Consider the following 20,704-nt stretch of genomic DNA (forward strand, 5'->3'; position numbering starts at 1 on the left):
TTTTTTTTAAGAAAAGCCCTATCTTAACATCGAAAACGTATGTTGTGATGACCTTGGGAATTTTTTAAATTTAAGCATGTTATCAGGACTCCTCCTAAGGCTGAAACTAAAAAATAACCTGCTTCCACCAAGGCATTTAATATTATGGCAATTTCCATGTAAATCCTTAATGTATTTATTATTAGGGCCTTTTATGATAATCTTACAGGATGTTTTCAAAGTTTTATTCTGTCTACTAATTGGGAGTTTTTCATGAGATTTACCTTTGGTTAGCTCTGTTAAAAAATTATATGTGATGTGAAAGAAAACTTTAAATTGTTTGCATAGGATATAAATACATTTTTCTTAAAATATCAGTTTTCGGCCAGGTGCAGTGGCTCACGCCTGTAATATCAGCACTTTGAGAGGCTGAGGCAGGCAGATCATGAGGTCAAGAGATCGAGATCAGCCTGGCCAACATGGTGAAACCCCATCTCTACTAAAAATACAAAAATTAGCCGGGCGTGGTGGCACACCTGTAGTCCCAGCTACTCGGGAGGCTGAGGCAGGAGAATCGCTTGAACCCGGGAGGTGGAGGTTGCAGTGAGCCGAGATCACGTCACTGCACTCCAGCCTGGTGACACAGCGAGACTCAAAAAAAGAAAAAAGTCAGATTTCTTTGCTTGTACTTACAAATCATAGAACATTGTTTTCATTTAAACCTGTTTCCTAAAAAAGTACTAATTATTGTATATATATTTTGGAATACTCATGTAGTTAAACTGATTTTCTTAGCTGCAGTTGTGGGTAAGAGTAGAAATAGGACATATCTGACCCTGAAATAAAGCCAGATATGACCAGACATGGCAGTGCTACATGAATAAATATAAATATGTATCAGGAGACTCAATTGGTAAACGTTACAGTAAGTACATAACAAAAAAATAGAACAAATGCATCATATCTTACATTTTAAATGTTGAAGGTATTTCTAATTTGATATATCTGTGATCTCATAAGGAGAGTATATTAAATGAATTGCATCTTCAAACTGCTATTTTGTTCTTCATCAAAAGAAAAAGTAAGATATGGCAATTTATGGTTAAATAAAAAAAAAAACCAAATTTAACTTTAATTACTGTCTAGCCATAAGAAGGGAATAAACTATCAGCGAATACCAAGGTTCTTTGATCTCACACTTCAAACTTTTTGTCCTCCAGACGAATGAAATGATCTTTTCTCAAATGTTCAGCAGGCCTTGTACCATTTGATAGGACAATTATTTTTAAGAAAGTTTAAAATGTGATCTGAAAAACCACATTGACTCTATGTGGTGTATTTGCTATTCTTAGCCTGGTGGAATAAGTTGCAAGTGGATGAATAATGCAGGTTAGAAAGAAAACAGATGCGAAATATTACAAATGGAAAGGTTTTCCAGCAATGAGACTTTCATTTTAGGACTAGGTTTTTGTTGGCACGTTTGGCATTATGACGATTATTGTTTTTCTCTCCAGCTGTTACACATCTGTATTGAAGGTTGGGGCAACTGGCGTTGGTCAGAGCCTTTCAGTGTGGACCATGCCGGGACTTTTATTAGAACAATTCAGTACAGGGGTCGAACTGCTTCTCTCATCATCAAGGTTCAGCGACTCAATGGAGTACAAAAACAGGTAAGTTTCTTTGTGTTCCTGACCCAGACACCTCTTAATTATTCAGTGTAATGGAGAAGAAACTTAAATGAAAATAATTAATAATTTTCTAAAAATCACAGTGGTTATACCTAGTTATATCTGCTACTAGCACCCATGTGAGCATTTAATAAATGCTTATCTATGATCCTGACAATGATGATGGCTTCAAACCCTTTGTCCCACTTCTTTTACAAGAGCTGCTAACGAGCAGTAAAATTTACTGATTTTAGTTTCACCTCTTCTCCCTGTCACCACCTACCTTCTGGTGGAGGTGCTAATGAGCTGTGAAATAGCCAAAAGTCCTTTATTGAGAAGGAAAAGAAGCAAAGAGTAGTGGGAACCCTGGATAATCCACCAGCGGATAACCAAGAGTTGGTTCTCACACGTGAGAATGATCTGTAAGGAAGTGCTGTGATACTCTCCCATGACAGAGTGGGCCTGGGTCTCCAGCAAGCTTTTCTTTTCCTAGGAGTTAATATTAACTGCAGTAAAAATTCACTGCAGCCTAACTCTTGGCATATAAAACCTCAGCTCTCAGCACATATTTTTACGTATTTTATAAAACTTCCTTTTGGCTGTTTTTGAAGTTCTAAGACTGCAAAGGGAAAAAAGTATCTGACACTTTCTTTGTGTTCTTAAGATGTGAAAATGTGGTTTCTAAAAGATGTTTTTCAAGCATGGCGCATATGACGAGTAGAAAGAAAAAAAGGAAGTATTAAAATCTGAAAACTGGCTTCACTGCACACATAATAACTGGATTTGTCGTTAGAATTTCAACATATACATTTACATCTGGATTGTAACAGTCTATCCAGAGCTTTTGTGGGACATGATAGAAACAGCACTTAGTCCCTGGAAAAGGGGAGCTTCCTCTATGGAGCAGCAGGGGCTACTCTGTTGCTGCATGCCAAGGAGGAAGCAGGAAGCTACTAGCGAGATGAACAGTAGGACCCACACCATATACATTCTTGGTCTGCACCTAATCAAGGAGATGGACTTGATGATCTTATTATTGTGGGCCACAGAAATAAAAAGAGAACTCAACTCTAGCAGAGGAGTCTCAGAAAAGAAGCATGGAAGACTATTCCCAATTAACTGAGCATTCCTCAGAATATTTATTGATTGCCTAAAGTGGAACAAAGTAAAATGGAAAACACCAAGTATGTGAAACAATCTTTGCTTTTAAATTGCAATTTTATGTAAGCCCAACAATGTATACAACTGACAGTAAGTGTAAAGGGAATTTAGAGGTTTCACTGAGAAGATATGACTTGAGCTGGGCTTTGGAAAATATGTAGAATTTGGATTAAGAGAGAGCATTCCAAGTAGACAGTATAGCATAAACGAAGAGACAAATATGGGACAGATGAGTCTTACTGAAGGATTCCTGCGGGACCAGCCTACTAGTGTGAGCACTGAGCCAAAGAGAACAAGAAGTGTCACTAACTCCCATCTGCACTCAGAACACTCTTACGTGAATTTGCTCTCAATGAATATCTGCCCAGTAAGTATGTACTAGTTTTCTGATTCTGTCACTCGTGGTCTTTCAAAAATGTCTTATCCACCTTGCCATTCAGTAGTATGTCTGAGAAAAGGTCATCCAGCCTCTTTGAATAGTTCAGATGACAAGAGGCTCATTCTTTCACACAGCAGCCCTTTCTGTTGGCTACTACCAGCTAAGTTTTCTTCCTAATTTTGAACCAAAAATCTTTCACCATTCCACCACCTTTCCCTAGAACTATGAGGCATATACAGCAAGCACAAAACTTGTTGTGAGGACTCCACAAGTCACCTCTCCTCTACATTATAGGCCTTCAAAAACATAAGGGAAGCTATCATGTTTCCCCTTGGTTTTCTTCTCTCTAGGCCTTCTCAAATTTGAGAGTGTATCTGAGTCCCCTGGAGGGCTTGTTAAAACACAGATTGCTGGCTCCCAACCCCAGAGTTTCAGATTGGGTGTGGCCTGTAATTTGCATTTCTAACAAGTTCCCAGTTGCTGCTGATGCTGCTGGTCCAGGGACCACAATTTGACGACCATAGCGCCAGTCTAAACTTTCTCAGGTGGTTCAGCTCTTTTTAGTGTGGCTGCTAGAACATTTATCAATTACTGAAATGGCAGGGTCCCTCCATAGAGAAATGGTTTTAATGGTATGTCCTCGTAGTCAAGATCATAGGCAACTTGGCTGTATCCGCTTGCTAGCTGTGTGATCTTCAGCAAGTCATTTAAACTTTGTGAATCAATTTCCTCATCTGTAAAATGGGGATAGTAATAGTGCCTTCCTCAGGAAGTTAGTGTGAGGATTAACTGAGTTTGTGTATGTAAAATGCTTACAACGTGCCTGCCCTCCTGCCATAGCCCAGTGTACCATACTTAAAATTATTCTAATGAAATGTTATCGGGCATGAGTAACACTAGTTGGACATTTTTGTGTTACAACAATAGTGACTCATTCTTGTATAGGTACTATATATTTTCAAGAAACAATGTTAAATTTCAGGGATAAATTAATATATACAGTGTTCCTGCACAAGATATTACACGTCGCAACAGTATACCTACCAAATATCATAAAAGTTGGTTATTTGAAAAATACATTTCTAAAAATGTCTGACAGTTTTACCTCTCCCCTGCCCCCTTACTCAGATACACACACCCACAAGCAAAAATGTTAAATGTGTTATTCAATTGGATTTAATTTTTGCTGTCAGGGTAGTTTAGCGTTCAGATTTGCTCTGGTTAAAGTACATCAGAGACATAGGATTTCCTCAATTGGCAAGGTTAGGAAGGAAGAAGGGAACCAAACTTCAGAAGAGCTTTGTGGATTCTTGTCTCCCTCACATCTTGGCTTCTTTCCTTCTACCCCCACCTGGGCCTGGAAATTGGCAATAAACTGCAGCTGCCTAATTACCAGGGCCCATTTGGGGAAGTGAGTGTATGCAGATCCCTGATGGACCTTAACGCCCCCTGGATAATGGAGAATTGGCTAAAGCTCTTTTTTAACATTGATGCTGGGTTATCTGTGCTCTGCATTTCTTATACCCCTCTCATTTCCCCCAATTGAATGAAAATTGACCACAGAAAATTTTGTGGGAACTTTGTATGTTCTACAACCACTCATGTACGCATAGTTGCTTCCATGTTTCCCATCCTTTTGTTGAAGAAACCTTTACTACTCTAAAATCTCAAATGTACATATGTATGTATGTATAATGGTGTCTTTATACACATACTTTTAATCATGGTTAAGATATCATTTTCCAGTGCATCTGGTGCTCTGGAGTTATTCTTTAATATCACTATTCTTCTTGGCACTGATCTAATAAGAGTTCTGAAACCTGCTAAGTAAAATCATATGTGGAAATCTTCAATACACATCTTTGTGGCTTTGGGGAAGGAGGGGAATTAGTGTGAAACCTGGAAATGTGTATTAAAGAGAAACCGTGCATTTAAAAAAATTAAGTAGCTGTCTTCAACTGATAAATTAATCTTGAAATTCTAACCATAATTTTCAAAATAAAGGCATTGTAAGTTTGCCACTTTGAAGAAAAGCAGATATAGCTCTCCTGAACCTAACCCTGGAACAGCCGTGAAAGCACACTACTCCACTGAGTGACCATTTTTGGATTTTCCTTCATCTAAAGTAGCCTTCCCTCCCTGGCCACTTTTAAGAATTTTCTTTTTATCAAATTTGAAAGCCTATTTAACAGGCTTTTTAGTTGAAAATGAGACTATAAAAACCCACCAAGAGGATCTTTGTCTTGGATAAACCAAGTGAGTCCCAGATGGTTGTGGAGATTCTGTGGTTTCTGTGAGAGACAGCAAAATTCTCTTCTAAATCTCCAGGGGTCCAAAGGTTCTGAAGCAAGAGCCATGTGCATATATTGCCAGGCTTGGACACATCAAGAATAACAGAGTTAAATACTGCTTCAGAGTTTTCAAATGTTTATTTCAAGTTAGGCAATGCTATGGCATCATAAGACTTATCATGAGTGTCTAGTAACCCCTAGCATATGCTAAAGAAAACTTTGCTTCCTAATTTAGGATCATAGTTCAGTTGACTTTTATGGTTTGTTATTGTGAAAGCATAGTTTTAAAAGATTATAATGACTAGAGTATCTAAGGGAAATATAACAGTTAAGCACAGCTTGGTTTTACAGATGTGCTCCTTCTAAAGAAAACTCAAATAAGCAGATAGTTGAGAAGTAAATGTTTGAGAAAAAGCTAAACCTCACCATTCAAATAATGCAAATTAAAACAACAATGACATTTAATTTTTGGTTCCTCAATCTAGCAGGTTTCTTTTGATTAAATAACAGTTCATCCCAATGTAGTGGCTCATGCCTATGATCCCAGCACTCTGGGAGGCTGAGGCAGGAGAATCACTTGAGCCCAGGGGTTCGAGACCAGCCTGGGCAACACAGCAAGACCCTATCTCTGCAAAAAATAAAATAAATTAGCCAGACATGGTGGCATGTGCCTGTAGTCCAACCTACTTAGGAGGCTGAGGCAAGAAGATCCCTTGAGCCCAGGAGTTCAAGGCTGCAGTGAGCTGAAATCTTGCCACTGCATTCCACCCTGGGTGACACAGCGAGACCCCCACCTAAAATTAGTTATAATAGTTCATTTATAAATAGTTATTCATATTTATTTTTGTAAATAATAGTTCATTAAAATTGATGTTACAGAGAAGTCTTAATGACATAGGAAAATGTATCAATTAGGATGCTTTCAGTTTGAAGTTACAAAATATGCTTGTTAGTCTTCATAGCAAGTTAATGAAGCAGATACTATTCTATTTTATGTTTACTGTTTCACATAACAAGGAGGAAGAAGGCTGGTTCAGTATTGGCTAACTAAGCAACCCAGTGTTGTTTTTGCTTCTCTCTCATCCTCTTAGATTTGCCAGCCTGGTCTCAGATGGCAGTAAAAGCTGTATATATCCTCTGATAACAGTTTCTGTGACAGAAAAGAAGGGCTTCCCTTCTCAACCTGTCTCCCTTATTATCAAGGAGTAATATCTTTCCTAGAGCCTTTTACCAGTCTTCCCTTCTCATATTATTGGCCAAACCAGAGTTCCATATTTACCCTAATCAATGGCAAAAGGAGAATGGAATTAACAGGATTGGCTTGTACCAATCATGATACAGCCACTGGGGGCCAAGGGAGGTGTCTACTTTCCCTGAGTACTTTGCTGCCTTTTGCTACCTAACCAAATCAAATCAAGTGAGGGTTTTTAATAATAAGAGGAAAGGATAGAACAGCTATTGGGAAGGGAAGCAATGGTGTCTTTATAACATAAATGTTATAAAGAGCAGCCCTTATTTTCTTTTTTATGGTTTCTAACTTTTCTTAATGAGTAGATACTAATTTTATGACAGACAGACAATCAGGGTGACAATCAACAAACTCTGGGCCAGACTTACTAGGTAACACCAAGCAAGTTATTAAATGTCTCTGTTAAATTTTCTGTCTGTTAAGATGGGGAGTCATAGTAGCACCTAGTTTATAAGGCTGCTCTGAGAATGTGTTCTCCAGAAAAACAGCACTAATGAGGGGGTGTATGGGTGTGTGGAAAAAGAATGATTTATTATAAATTGACTCGTGATTATGAAACATGTGACATAATCTTAGAGAAGTCCCAAGATCTGCAGTCAGCAAGCTGCAGACCCAGGAGAGCCAATGGGTAGCTCCCATCTGAGTGCAAAGGCCAGAGAACCAGGTGAGCCAGTAATGTAAGTTCCAGTCCAAAGTCTGGCAAGTACAAGACCCAAGAAGAGCTGACACTTCATTCCAAGTCTAAAGGCCAGAAAATGGCCGGGCACGGTGGCTCAAGCCTGTAATCCCAGCACTTTGGGAGGCCGAGACGGGCGGATCACGAGGTCAGGAGATCGAGACCATCCTGGCTAATACGGTGAAACCCTGTCTCTACTTAAAAAATACAAAAAACTAGCCGGGCGACGAGGCGGGCGCCTGTAGTCCCAGCTACTCGGGAGGCTGAGGCAGGAGAATGGCGTAAACCCGGGAGGCGGAGCTTGCAGTGAGCTGAGATCCGGCCACTGCACTCCAGCCTGGGTGGCAGAGCAAGACTCCGTCTCAAAAAAAAAAAAAAAAAAAAAAATAAAGGCCAGAAAAGACCAGTGCCTTAGCTCAAGCAGTCAGGCAAAATGAGTTTCCTCTTAGCCTTTTCCTTCGATTAGGTCTTCATTTGGTTAGATGATGCCCACCCATGTTGGGGAAGATGGTCTGCTTTACTCCGTCTACCAATTCAGATGTTCATCTCACTCAGAAACACCCTCACACACACACCTAGAATAATGTTTGACTAAATGTCTGCTCATACCATGACCCAGTCAAGTTGACATACTAAAATTAAACATCATATGCTTAGACCTGTACCTCTCTCTGTGTGTGTGTGTGTGTGTGTGTGTGTGTGTGTGTGTGTGTGGTGTGTGTGTGTGTTTATAATCTGGAAAAATATTACAAATAGGAAATTCAGTATATGAAAGTCCTATTTTCTTTAATCATGGTGAATATTCATATTACAGAAGGATTTGCTTTCTGAAAAAAAAATTCACCACCATATTAAATTTTGCATTATCTTTTCAATTTCAACCAATTTAAGAAAACATTTGTTGTTTTTTTTGGAGACAAGGTCTTGCTCTGTCACCCAGGATGGAGTACAGTGGCGCAATTATAATTCACTGCAGCCTTGAACTCCTGGGCTCAAGTGGTATTCCTGCCTCAGCCTTCCAAGTAGCTGTGACTACAGGCATATACCACCATACCTTGCTAATTTTTAAATTTTTTGTTTAGATGAGATCTTGCCATGTTTCCCAGGCTGGTCTCAAACTCCTAACCTTGGCTTCACAAACGACTGGGATAACAGGCATAAGCCATCATACCAGGCCCCCATTTGTTTGTTTGTTTGTTTGTTTTTGAGATGGAGTTTCACTCTTGTTGCCCAGGCTGGAGTGCAATGGCATGATCTTGGCTCACCACAACCTCTGCCTCCCAGGTTCAAGCAATTCTCCTGCCTCAGCCTCCCGAGTAGCTGGGATTATAGGCATGTGCCACCATGCCCAGCTAATTTTGTATTTTTAGTAGAGACAGTGTTTCTCCATGTTGGTCAGGCTGGTCTCGAACTCTCGACCTCAGGTGATCCACCTGGCTTGACCTCCCAAAGTGCTGGGATTACAGGCGTGAGCCACCACACCTGGCCAAGGCCCCCATTTCTTAATACCTACTATGAACTATACTCTTACCTGGGTGTAAAGTTGAATAACCCGTAGGTTTAGTGGATAATTCTATGTGTTTATAAAGATAAAACTTACACAGTTTAGGCTGGGCACAGTAGCTCATGCTTGTAATCCCAGCATTTTGGGAGGCTGGGGTGTGAAGATTACTTGAGCTCAGGAGTTTGAGACCAGCCTAGGCAACACTGTGAAACCCCTTCCTACAAAAAAACAGAAAAGTTAGCCAGATGGGGTGGTGCATTCCCTGTAGACCCAGCTACTCTGGAGGCTGAGTTGGGAGGATTGTTTGAGCCTGGTAGGTTGAGATTGTAGTGAGCTGTGATCATGCCACTACACTCCAGCCTGGGTGAAAGAGCAAGACCCTGTCTAAAAAAACTAAATAAATAAACTGAAAAAAAATTTAAAAAATTAGATATCTGCATTAAAGATTATTTGTATTATCTGTTTATACAGAGATTTCTTACTAGATAAGAGTGCAATAAACCCTTGAAAATCAACTTCAAGGAATGGATTAATAACAGTTGCCCTCTCAGTTACCAGAGCTAAATGCTTTTCAACTCCCAGTCTTTTCCATTTGTACGTCATTTGACAAGATTCACTGCCACCTCCTGGGCAGGCACTTCTCTTATGGCTTCAGCAAAACTACTGTCCCCGATTCACCTCTATTCTCCTTCACCCCTTCTTCTCTGGCCCCATTTTCTAGCTCCTCACCCTGAGTCTGCCCCTGGAGTATTGGTCAGTTTCTGGGTTTGAGCTTCTACCCTCTCAGGTAAACTATCTTCTGTTTGTGCATGTTTGCAAGGTTTTTCTTTCACAAATCATTATCTCCACCTCCACATTGTCTCTGGCCAGCACCTGACCAGCATTTCTAATTGAGTACTGGACTCCATGGAGGAGTCTGTCCTTTAAATAGCAAACTCAACATGGCCAAAGTAAAATTTCTTCTTGACTTCAAGTCTTTTTTCCTTCTTGTACTGTTTAAGCTAATTACTTCATTTTCTTTCCATTAACATCAACATAGTTTATTCTGTTTGATCGATAACATATTTCCAGTTAATGAAGTCTGAATTGATGAAGACTTATGTACTTACTGTCTTTTAGATTATCATCTGTGGAAGACAGATCATCTGTAGTTACTTGTCTCAAAGCATAGAACTAAAAGTCGTTCAGCATTACATTGGTCAAGATGGACAAGCTGTAGTTCGGGAACATTTTGACTGCCTCACAGCCAAACAGAAACTGCCTTCATATATACTAGAAAACAATGAACTGACAGAGCTGTGTGTGAAGGCCAAAGGAGATGAAGACTGGTCAAGAGATGTGCGCCTGGACTCCAAAGCCCCTGAATACAGCATTGTCATTCAGGTTTGAAAAGAAGTTCAATCTAGAATAGAGCAGCTTTAACATTGAAATTTTCTCAAAATGTTCTTTACTTGTATAGCACTTAATTTATTAAAAAGTGATATATAATAAAAAGGGGGGAGAAAGGCTTTGAATAGTACTTCTCAAACTGTTTACTCCCCATCCCACAACAATACATTTGTATCAGTTCCAGTAGTTCTTACAGCCAAGACTCTGTCTCTCCCAGATGCAAGTGATATCTTGAAAAAGATTCTGCTGCCCCAGCGTTAAGGGTGGGGTGGGACTGGGGGTGGTATCCTCCTCACTTAAGGATTTTTGTGATGGTCTGTAACTTTATCTCTTCCTCAGTCTTTACCATCATCACTTTCATTCCCATAAAGGATAAATTCTCTTTCATTTTGCCACTCAGTCTTATATCTCTCCTTATGCAAATCTCTTTCTCTTTATGGAAAGAGTTGGCCCCATTGACTCACTGCACATTTGCTTTATGCCATAATGAAGTCTGTTTTTGCTTAGTTTTTTTTTTAAATAATGGCTTTTTCTCTATAACTTTAAACTCTTTTTAATCTTCCAAACTGATATATCTGTGCCTTATTTTGATTAATTAGTAAACTGCTTAGTATTCAATAGGACCCTTTTCTATTTCATGTGCAGGTGCCATCTTCAAACAGTTCCATTATTTATGTCTGGTGCACAGTTTTGACTTTAGAACCCAGCTCTCAAGTGCAACAACGAATGGTGAGTGCTTTCCCAATCCTAAAATATGGTATATGACTCTGACCTTTCCTGTTCTGAAATAAATTAAGGTCAGAGTGACCTAGGGAAGAGATTTATTGCAAGTTTGTTTCAGCATCAAACAGCTGGAATACTGCAACAAAGCAAATATGAAAGTTGTTCTGTCCTTTTATTTTTATAGATTGTGTTCAGCCCTCTTTTTATCATGAAGAGTCATCTTCCAGACCCCATTATCATACATTTGGAGAAAAGGAGTCTGGGATTGAGTGAAACACAAATTATTCCAGGAAAAGGGCAGGAAAAACCACTGCAAAACATAGAACCTGACCTTGTACATCACCTGACATTCCAAGCAAGGTACTAGAAAAATCCTTCCCTACATTTTCCTAAGAGAAATTAAGTAGAAAAGTAACCTTGCACTGGGGAGGGTAGGAGGTGGGTGGGAAGATGGGAGTGGAGGGAGTTTTTTGTATGATTTCTTATCTTATGAGAATGTTATTTTAAAATTGCCCTGCCTAGTGACCTCTTATTCTCATCTGTAGTTTTAGATAAAAATCAGCCTTTCTCATTAAGCACAGATATAACCAAGAGGAATCATCAGAAATTTTAATTTAGATTTCATTGACACATGACTTTTGTAGTGAAAGAAGATGTGAATAGAGATCAACACCCAGTAATTGGGTGGGGGAAGAAAGAGGAAAAGCCAGGGCCCAGATAATCCACACACTGTCCCATAAATGGACTCTATCTACCAAAAAGGTGTTGGTCTGTAATACATTTGTAGTTAGATATTTTTCAATAAATTGTAGACCACTTTAGAAATCTGATATTTATTCTTGGTTTTTCTTTCAATTTCCTAGAGAAGAATATGATCCTTCAGATTGTGCAGTTCCCATCTCAACATCCCTCATTAAGCAAATAGCCACTAAGGTACACCCTAGAGGCACAGTTAATCAGATCCTTGACGAATTCTATGGGCCAGAAAAGTCGCTTCAACCCATATGGCCCTATAATAAGAAGGATTCTGACAGGTAACATTCTTCAGTGATCTTTTTCTACCAAAATTTCTCAATATTAACAAATGATCATTCACAAAAATATTAAATACCATAAGTGGTGTGTGCATGTATGTGTCAGATTCTTACCTTTTATCATCTAGTAGGTGTATTTTGTAGATTTCTTTATTCATGATCTAGATCATAATTGCATGAAAAGTTGCTTTCTCCTGCATGCAAATTTAGCATTGAAAGATTCTGGTATGAGGAGGTATCATGCAGGAGCGTGGTGTGTTTGGAATCTTTAAACATATTTCACAAATATTAAAGTTATCATATTTCATTGAGTCTCTTGGATGTGGTGTTTGGAACAGGAATGAACAGCTAAGTCAGTGGGATAGCCCAATGCGAGTGAAGCTGTCAGTCTGGAAGCCATATGTTAGAACTTTGCTGATAGAACTTCTGCCCTGGGCCCTGCTTATCAATGAGTCCAAATGGGACCTCTGGCTATTTGAAGGAGAGAAAATTGTTCTACAGGTTCCTGCTGGCAAAATTATTATTCCTCCTAATTTTCAGGTACTACAATTTTTTTAATTAATATGAATTCTTATCTCTCAACAAGTAGATTTTATTGTAAAGTTGTGTTTATGATCTTCACAGAATGAATCAGTTGTGAAAAATTCTTCTTAGATGCATATGTAAGAGGTATGGAATGGTCTTTGAATAGTCAAGGACTTTTCTGATTTTTTTTTTTTTTTTAACTATCAACACTATTGGTGCTTGAGTTACCATTAAATTTGATAACTTGGATTAGTTACATTCTCATTTCCATTGGTATAGGATATTTGACAAGTATTCGGGCTGGTCTATCAGTATGTATTAAGGAAATATAGCCATCATGTGTGCTTATCCATACCCTAGGTATTCTTTGCTGTTCTTCTGGAAGTTCTCTGCAATCTGCAAGATACTGAGGATTTCAGAGCAACTGTTTTTGGCAGGGCCCCTTTTCCTTTATAAGTGGACTTGGATGTTCATAATTATGGATGTCTACCCAGTTGTTGATTATAACAACATGGAATGATTACTGACACACAGAGAAACCTAATTGCAAACCATAATATCACAGGAAGATTTTATATGCTGTCACAAAACCTTCTTCATAAGGCTAGTCTGTTTCAAGAAGACACACAAATCTATAAAAAAAAAAAAAAAAGTAAAAGGAACTCCTAAATACAATGTCTTTCTGATAGAGAACAATTTCAGAATCCGTTTTTGAGCTCCAGGTCATAAACATCTTTATTCAATTGTATTTTTTCTTTTTTTGTAAAATAATCAGATGATGTTACCTTATGGAATTGGAATGTTGACCTATGTGGACCTAATGTTACATATTATTCTCTTGTCAAATGAGATGAAACCTTCAGTTTTTAAAGCCTTTGGTATTTACAGGGTAGTCACTGTTTGGGTTTGGTTTTCCCCTCCCTCCCGTAAATATGAATTCCATTGTGAGTACAAAAATAAAAATTCATTGGGAGCCAAAATAAAATGTACGTTGCCATTACAACACACACACACACACACACACACAAACCATGGAGGGATATTTGGTTGCCTTAGTAGACCTATTATATAATATTTTTAAAACAGCCTGAGGATTGAAGTAAAAAATATCAAAGTTAAGAAAATTACTTTATAATCAAGGCATTATTTTTCCAGGAAGCTTTTCAAATTGGAATATACTGGGCAAATACAAACACTGTGCACAAGTCAGTAGCAATTAAACTGGTCCATAACCTGACATCTCCAAAGTGGAAAGATGGAGGTAATGGTGAAGTTGTGACATTGGATGAAGAAGCATTTGTTGATACTGAAGTAAGACTTGGTGCTTTTCCAGGACATCAGAAGGTAAGATCAAAGTCTGTGTGGCTGGGAGGAAATAGCATACCATCCCCTTAACCTGTTTAAAATGAATCTGCCTTTTTCTTTTTAATGCCTTTTTCATATTACTTGTTCTAAACAATTTGTAACAGTAAAACATTTGATTTCTTAACTTCTTAGACCTTTCTGTTTTACAGTGCTTTTTTTTCTTTACCAGTGATAAAAGCTGTGTCACATAATTTATCCAATAATTGTTCTATTTCAGAATACTCAGCAGTCACTTGATTTATAGTATGTGGGGAGAAAATGAACTTACTCCAAAATATCCACAAATTGTACTTGGCCTCCTTCTTTAGAGCAGAAAGTAGAGTCACTAACATTCTGAGCATAGAGTGAAAGGACAAAGGCTCCTCCTGCAGCAAAGGTTATATTTCTGGAAAGGACATCCTGAGCAAAATTACGTGGATCAATTCTAAATCTCCCCTAGAACCATGGTTATAAGTGGAAGTTATATTCTTGAACAGTGGACTGGTGTCCATGTTTTAGAGATAGATACAAAAAACGTAAGTTATTTAAATATAAATGGTATGTGCTTTTCAGTATAAATCTAAAGTCTATTAAAACCAACTAGCTGAATAATATAACTAATCACATTATGTATAAAAGTACAATATCACAGTGTACCGTGCAGAAGTTTTATGCTGTACTTCTAATATCATCATTATTTTAGCTGTCCCAAATTAGAAAAAGAAGGGATACTTCATCAAAGTAGTAGAATTCAGAATGACCTTTTTCAGGGGAGAAGTTAGATTTTTGACAGGTGTCTTTGAAAAGTCTTTTGAGAAAAGTTAGGGTCATTTGGTGACTTTAAAAAAAATAAATTTCCCTGATACAAAGAAATTGGTCTTTCTTCAGCATTCAAGGCTGGTATCCATTTCCTCAGAGTTGTCTGGGCAACACATGTTTATACTGTGACAGCCAAAGTACTGTAACATGGGTGTAAATGGCAAAGAGCTGTAAGCATGAATCACCCAAAGTTGAATAGTTGTAAGTTGAGAACTACCATCAAAACCTGGAAAAAATGTTATAATATTCAGTCAACACCCAATACCTCTAGCACCTAACAAAGTAGCCACAGCAAGTGTTGAATAAATGTTTGTGAATCAATGAATGTACTGTTGGAAAACATATTGATGTCTCATTATGCTTTGGTAGTGACTCAGGACCTCTTTATACTCTTTTTAGTCTCAGGACCCCTTTATACTCTTAAAAATTATTGATTACCCCCAAAGACCTTTTGTTTCTGTGGGTTATATCAATATTGACCAGATTAGAAATTAAAACAGAAACTTTTAAAACACAAGAATATACAAAGATATATTCCATTAGCTATTACAGTAATAACATCACATGTCATGTACGTCTGGAAAACTCCACTGTACATTCATGAGAGAATTCAATTGTAAAAGATTAATAGCATCTTACTATTATTATACAAATAGTTTTGACCATGGGACCCCATGCCCAGAGATCCCCTGTGGGTCCCCAGACCACCCTTTGAAAACCAGTGTTCTGATATTATTAACTAGATGGGTATGTTTAAGCAAGAAACATCTTCTCTGAACATCAGTTCCTTGCATAACATGGTAAGGTAATTAAATGGTACATGTAGTGGTTAAGGGCAGCACCACAGAGCCAGACTGCATGGGTTCCAACCCCCTAGTTAGACCCTCTTCATCTTTGTGACCTTGGGGAAGTTACTTAACCTCTTTGTGCCTCAGTTTCCTCTTCTGTAAAATGGGGTTAATAATAGTAACTCCCCCATGTAGGTACTGTGAGGATTTTTTGAGTTAATATGTATACAGCACTTGAAACTAGTAGAACATAATATTGCAATATATGAAGGTCAATCCTTATTGTCTTCGTTGTTGTCATTACTGAAGTTTTTAGAACTCTCCTTGGTTCATCATAGTCATTTGCGAGGTAGCTACTGGGAGACCATGAGGAGGAGGAGGAGGAAGGAGGCTGGGTGGAATTCTGCCAAGATGAGTGGCATTTATTTACATATACCTGCTTTCTAAATAAACACTTTATGATGTTATTGGTCAAACAACCGGAAAACAAGTCTTTTATCTGTCACTACATAACAGCAGCAAAAGTAACGGGGTTGCTAAAGCACCATGTTGTAGACTGAGTACCGACAGGGGCCAGAACATTTCTGAGACTGAAAGGAACACCATTAAATATTCTGGGAAAAAAAAATGGTAAAATTGGTACTGTCCTGGCAGACAATTAGATAAAATAACCTTTTAGGAATACTCAAGAGATTTTAATATGCCTTACAGTATTGTCAAAATTACTTTTTTCTCAATTATCTTGTAGTTATGTCAGTTCTGCATTTCCTCCATGGTACAGCAAGGTATACAAATTATTCAGATTGAAGACAAGACTACAATAATCAATAATACACCATATCAAATATTTTATAAACCACAGCTATCTGTCTCCAGTCCCCATTCTGGAAAGGAGGTAAGCAAATCATAACATGATTCTTTTGTCTAAGTTTTGATAAAGAAACAATAAATAGGATCAACTTCTCTTTAACCTACAGCAAATGAAAAGCTAACCCTGAATGTAGGTAAAGAGAAATTCACTTATTTTTGTTGTAATTAAAACCATGAATGTCATGGTCACTGCTTCCAAGGTAATTAATGAGCAGAAATCCTACCAAGAAGGAGGCCCTGACACACTGCTGGATTAGTCCTGCCTGTGTCCCATCTGCACAGAGGCTCCAGCCCAGTCCTCTAGCATGCTCACTAGACTCCTACAAGCAGACACATAGTCCTGAGGACTCCTGGGTCACATGGAAAAGCACATCTGTCTCACAGGCTGCAGTGCCTGGGGGAGACGTGCAGGCAAAAGGCTAGGGCCTAACTGAGCCGTGGATCTGCGAGCAGTGAGCTCTGTGGTTATGAGGAGAATAAATGTAGAAATGTACTAGCTCATTTATGTTAACATCTTGATGGCAGAATATATGGAAAATAAATCTAAATTTCAGTTCTTTGTACAGTTAAAATGAATAGTTATATTTTAAGAGAGAAGAGTTGTTTTTTTTTTTTTTCTCTCCATTGCATCTTAGATGTTTTCCTTTTTTTTTTTTTTTTTTTTAATTATACTTTAAGTTCTGGGATACATGTGTAGAACATGCAGGTTTGTTACATAGGTGTTCATGTGCCATGGTGGTTTGCTGCACCCATCAACCCGACATCTACATTAGGTATTTCTCCCTTCCCTTTCCCCCCACTCCCTGACAGACCCTGGGGTGTTATGTTCCCCTCCCTGTGCCCACGTGTTCTGATTGTTCAACTCCCACTTATGAGCAAGAACATGTGGTGTTTGGTTTTCTGTTCCTGTGTTAGTTTGCTGAGAATGATGGTTTTCAGCTTCATCTATATCCCTGCAAAGGACATGAACTCATTCTCTTTTATGGCTGCATAGTGTTCTGTGCTATGTATGTGCCACATTTTCTTTATCCAGTCTCTCACTGATGGGCATTTAGGTTGGTTCCAAGTCTTTGCTATTGTGAATAGTGCTGCAATAAACACACATGTGCATGTGTCTTTATAGTAGAATGATTTATAATCCTTTGGGTATATACCCAGTAATGGGATTGCTGAGTCAAATGGTTTTTCTAGTTCTAGATCCTTGAGGAATTGCCACAGTGTGTTCCAGTGGTTGAACTAATTTACACTCCCACCAACAATGTAAAAGCATTCCTATTTCTCCACATCCTCTCCAGCATCTGTTGTTTCCTGACTTTTTAATGATTGCCATTCTAACTGATGTGAGAGGGTATCTCATAGTGGTTTTGATTTGCATTTCTCTAATGACCAGTGATGATAAGCTTTTATTCATGTTTGTTGACCACGTAAATGTCTTCTTTTGAGAAGTGTCTGTTCATATCCTTTGCCCACTTTCTGATGGGGCTGGTTTTTTCTTGTAGATTTGTTTATGTTCCTTGTAGATGCTGGATATTAGCACTTTGTCAGATGGATATATTGCAAGAATTTTCTGTCATTCTTTAGGTTGCCTGTTCACTCTGATGATAGTTTCTTTTGCTGTGCAGATGCTCTTTAGTTTAATTAGATCCCATTTGTCAATTTTGGCTTTTGTTGCCATTGCTTTTGGTGTTTTAGTCATGAAGTCTTTGCCCATGCCTATGTCCTGAATGGTATTGCCTAGGTTTTCTTCCAGGGTTTTTATGATTTTAGGTCTTAGTTTAAATCTTTAATCCATCTTGAGTTAATTTTTGTATAAGGTGTAAGAAAGGGATCGAGTTTCAGTTTTCTGCATATGGCTAGCGAGTTTTCCCAACACCATTTATTAAATAGGGAATCCTTTCCCCCTTGCTTGTTAAAGATCAGATGGTCAAAGATCAAATGGTTGTAGATGTGTGGTGTTATTTCTGAGGTCTCTGTTCTGTTCCATTGTTCTATATATTATATCTGTTTTGGTACCACTACCATGCTGTTTTGGTTACTGTAGCCTTGCAGTATAGTTTGAAGTCAGCGTGATGCCCCCAGCTTTGTTCTTTTTACTTAGGATTGTCTTGGCAATGCGGGCTCTTTTTTGGTTCCATATGAAGTTTAAAGTAGTTTTTTCTAATTCTGTGATGAAAGTCAGTGGTAGCTTAATGGGTATAGCATTGAATCTATAAATTACTTTGGGCAGTATGGCCATTTTCACAATATTGATTCTTCCTATGCATAAGCATGGAATGTTTTTCCATTTGTATATATCCTCGTTTATTTTGTTGAGCAGTGGCATGTAGTTCTCCTTGAAGAGGTTCTTCAGATCCCTTGTAAGTTGGATTCTTAGGTATTTTATTCTCTTTGTAGCAATTGTGAATGGGAGTTCACTCATGATTTGGCTCTCTGTTTGTCTGTTAATGGCGTATAGGAATGCTTGTGATTTTTGCACATTGATTTTGTATTCTGAGACTTTGCTGAAGTTGCTTATCAGCTTAAGGAGATTTGGGCTGAGACGATGGGGTTTTCTAAATATACAATCATGCCATCTGCAAACAGAGACAATTTGACTTCCTCTTTTCCTATTTGAATACCCTTTATTTCTTTCTCTTTCCTGATTGCCCTGGCCAGAACTTACAATACTATGTTGAATAGGAGTGCTGAGAGGGGGCATCCTTGTCTTGTGATGGTTTTCAAAGGGAATGCTTCCAGCTTTTGCCCATTCAGTATGATACTGGCTGTGGGTTTGTCATGAATAGCTCTTATTATTTTGAGATATGTTCCACCAATACCTAGTTTATTGAGTGTTTTTAGCATGAAGGGTGTTGAATTTTATCAAAGGCCTTTTTTGCATCTATTGAGATAATCATGTGGTTTTGGTCATTGGTTCTTTTTATGTGATGGATTACATTTATTGATTTGTGTGTGCTGAACCAGTCTTGCCTCGCAGGGATGAAGCTGACTTGATCTTGGTGGATAAGATTTTTAATGTGCTGCTGGATTCAGTTCACCAGTACTTATATTAGGATTTTCGCATCAATGTTCATCAGGGATATTGGCCTCAAATTTTCTTTTTTTGTGGTGTCTCTGCCAGGTTTTGGTATCAGGATGATGCTGGCCTCGTGAAATGAGTTAGGTAGGAGTCCCTCTTTTTCTATTGTTTGGAATAGTTTCAGAAGGAATGATACCGCCTCCTCTTTGTACCTCTGGTAGAATTTGACTGTGAATACATAGGGTCCTGGGCATTTTTTGTTGGTAGACTATTAATTACTGTCTCTATTTCAGAACTTGTTATTGATCTATTCAGGGATTTGATGTCTTCCTGGTTTAGTCTTAAACATGTATGTGCCCATGTATTCATCCATTTCTTCTAGATTTTCTAGTTGATTTGCATAGAGGTGTTTATAGTATTCTCTGATGGTAGTTTGTATTGCTGTGGGATCAGTGGTGATCTCCCCTTTATCGTTTTTTATTTTGTCTATTTGATTCTTCTCTCTTTTCTTTATTAGTCTGGCTAGCAGTCTTATCTAATTTGTTGATCTTTTAAAAAAAAAACAGCACCTGGTTTCATTGATTTTTTTTTTAAGGGTTTTTTGTGTCTTTATCTCCTTCAGTTCTACTCTGATCTTAGTTATTTCTTGTCTTCTGCTAGCTTTTGAATTTGTTTGCTCTTGCTTCTCTAGTTCTATTAACTGTGATGTTAGGGTGTCGATTTTAAATCTTTTCCGCTTCTTCCTGTGGGCATTTGGTGCTATAAATATCCCTCTAAACACTGCTTTAGCTGTGTCTCAGATTCTGCTATGTTGTCTTTGTTCTCACTGGTTTCAAAGAACTCATTTATTTCTGCCTTAATTTCGTTAGTTACCCAATAGTCATTCAGGAGCAGGTCCTTCCATTTCCATGTAGTTGTGTGGATTTTAGTGAGTTTCTTAATGCTGAGTTCTAGTTTGATTGCACTGTGGTCTGAGAGACTGTTTGTTATGATTTCTGTTCCTTTGCATTTGTTGAGTGTTTTCCTTCCAATTATGTGGTCAATTTTAGAATAAGTGCTAGGTGGTGCTGAGAAGAATGTATATTCTGTTGATTTGAGGTAGAGAGTGCTATAGATGTCTATTAGGTCTACTTGGTCCAGAGCTGAGGTCAAGTCCTGAATGTCCTTGTCAATTTTCTGTCTCCTTAATCTGTCTAATATTGACAGTGGGTGTTAAAGTGTCCCACTATTATTGTGTGGGAGTCTAAGTCTCTTTGTAGGTCTCTAAGAAGTTGGTTTATGAATCTGGGT

General features: G+C 38.2%; 1 protein-coding gene across 6 annotated transcripts in view; it reads left to right on the forward strand.

Moving 5' to 3' along the window:
- Positions 1 to 20,704, forward strand: part of VPS13B (vacuolar protein sorting 13 homolog B) — an 869,883-nt gene that overhangs the window by 793,431 nt on the left and 55,748 nt on the right. For all 6 annotated transcript variants that reach the window (XM_033202375.1, XM_033202376.1, XM_033202379.1 and 3 more), the window contains exons 44-51: positions 1,494 to 1,649; positions 10,026 to 10,289; positions 10,941 to 11,024; positions 11,203 to 11,378; positions 11,882 to 12,052; positions 12,391 to 12,592; positions 13,733 to 13,921; positions 16,277 to 16,423. In XM_033202375.1, the coding sequence (XP_033058266.1) occupies positions 1,494 to 1,649; positions 10,026 to 10,289; positions 10,941 to 11,024; positions 11,203 to 11,378; positions 11,882 to 12,052; positions 12,391 to 12,592; positions 13,733 to 13,921; positions 16,277 to 16,423 (1,389 nt within the window). The remainder of the gene's footprint in view (positions 1 to 1,493; positions 1,650 to 10,025; positions 10,290 to 10,940; positions 11,025 to 11,202; positions 11,379 to 11,881; positions 12,053 to 12,390; positions 12,593 to 13,732; positions 13,922 to 16,276; positions 16,424 to 20,704) is intronic.

The sequence above is a fragment of the Trachypithecus francoisi genome, unplaced genomic scaffold (genome assembly GCF_009764315.1).
Source record: "Trachypithecus francoisi isolate TF-2019V2 unplaced genomic scaffold, Tfra_2.0 Lachesis_group7, whole genome shotgun sequence".
In the NCBI taxonomy this organism is placed as follows: Eukaryota; Metazoa; Chordata; class Mammalia; order Primates; family Cercopithecidae; genus Trachypithecus; species Trachypithecus francoisi.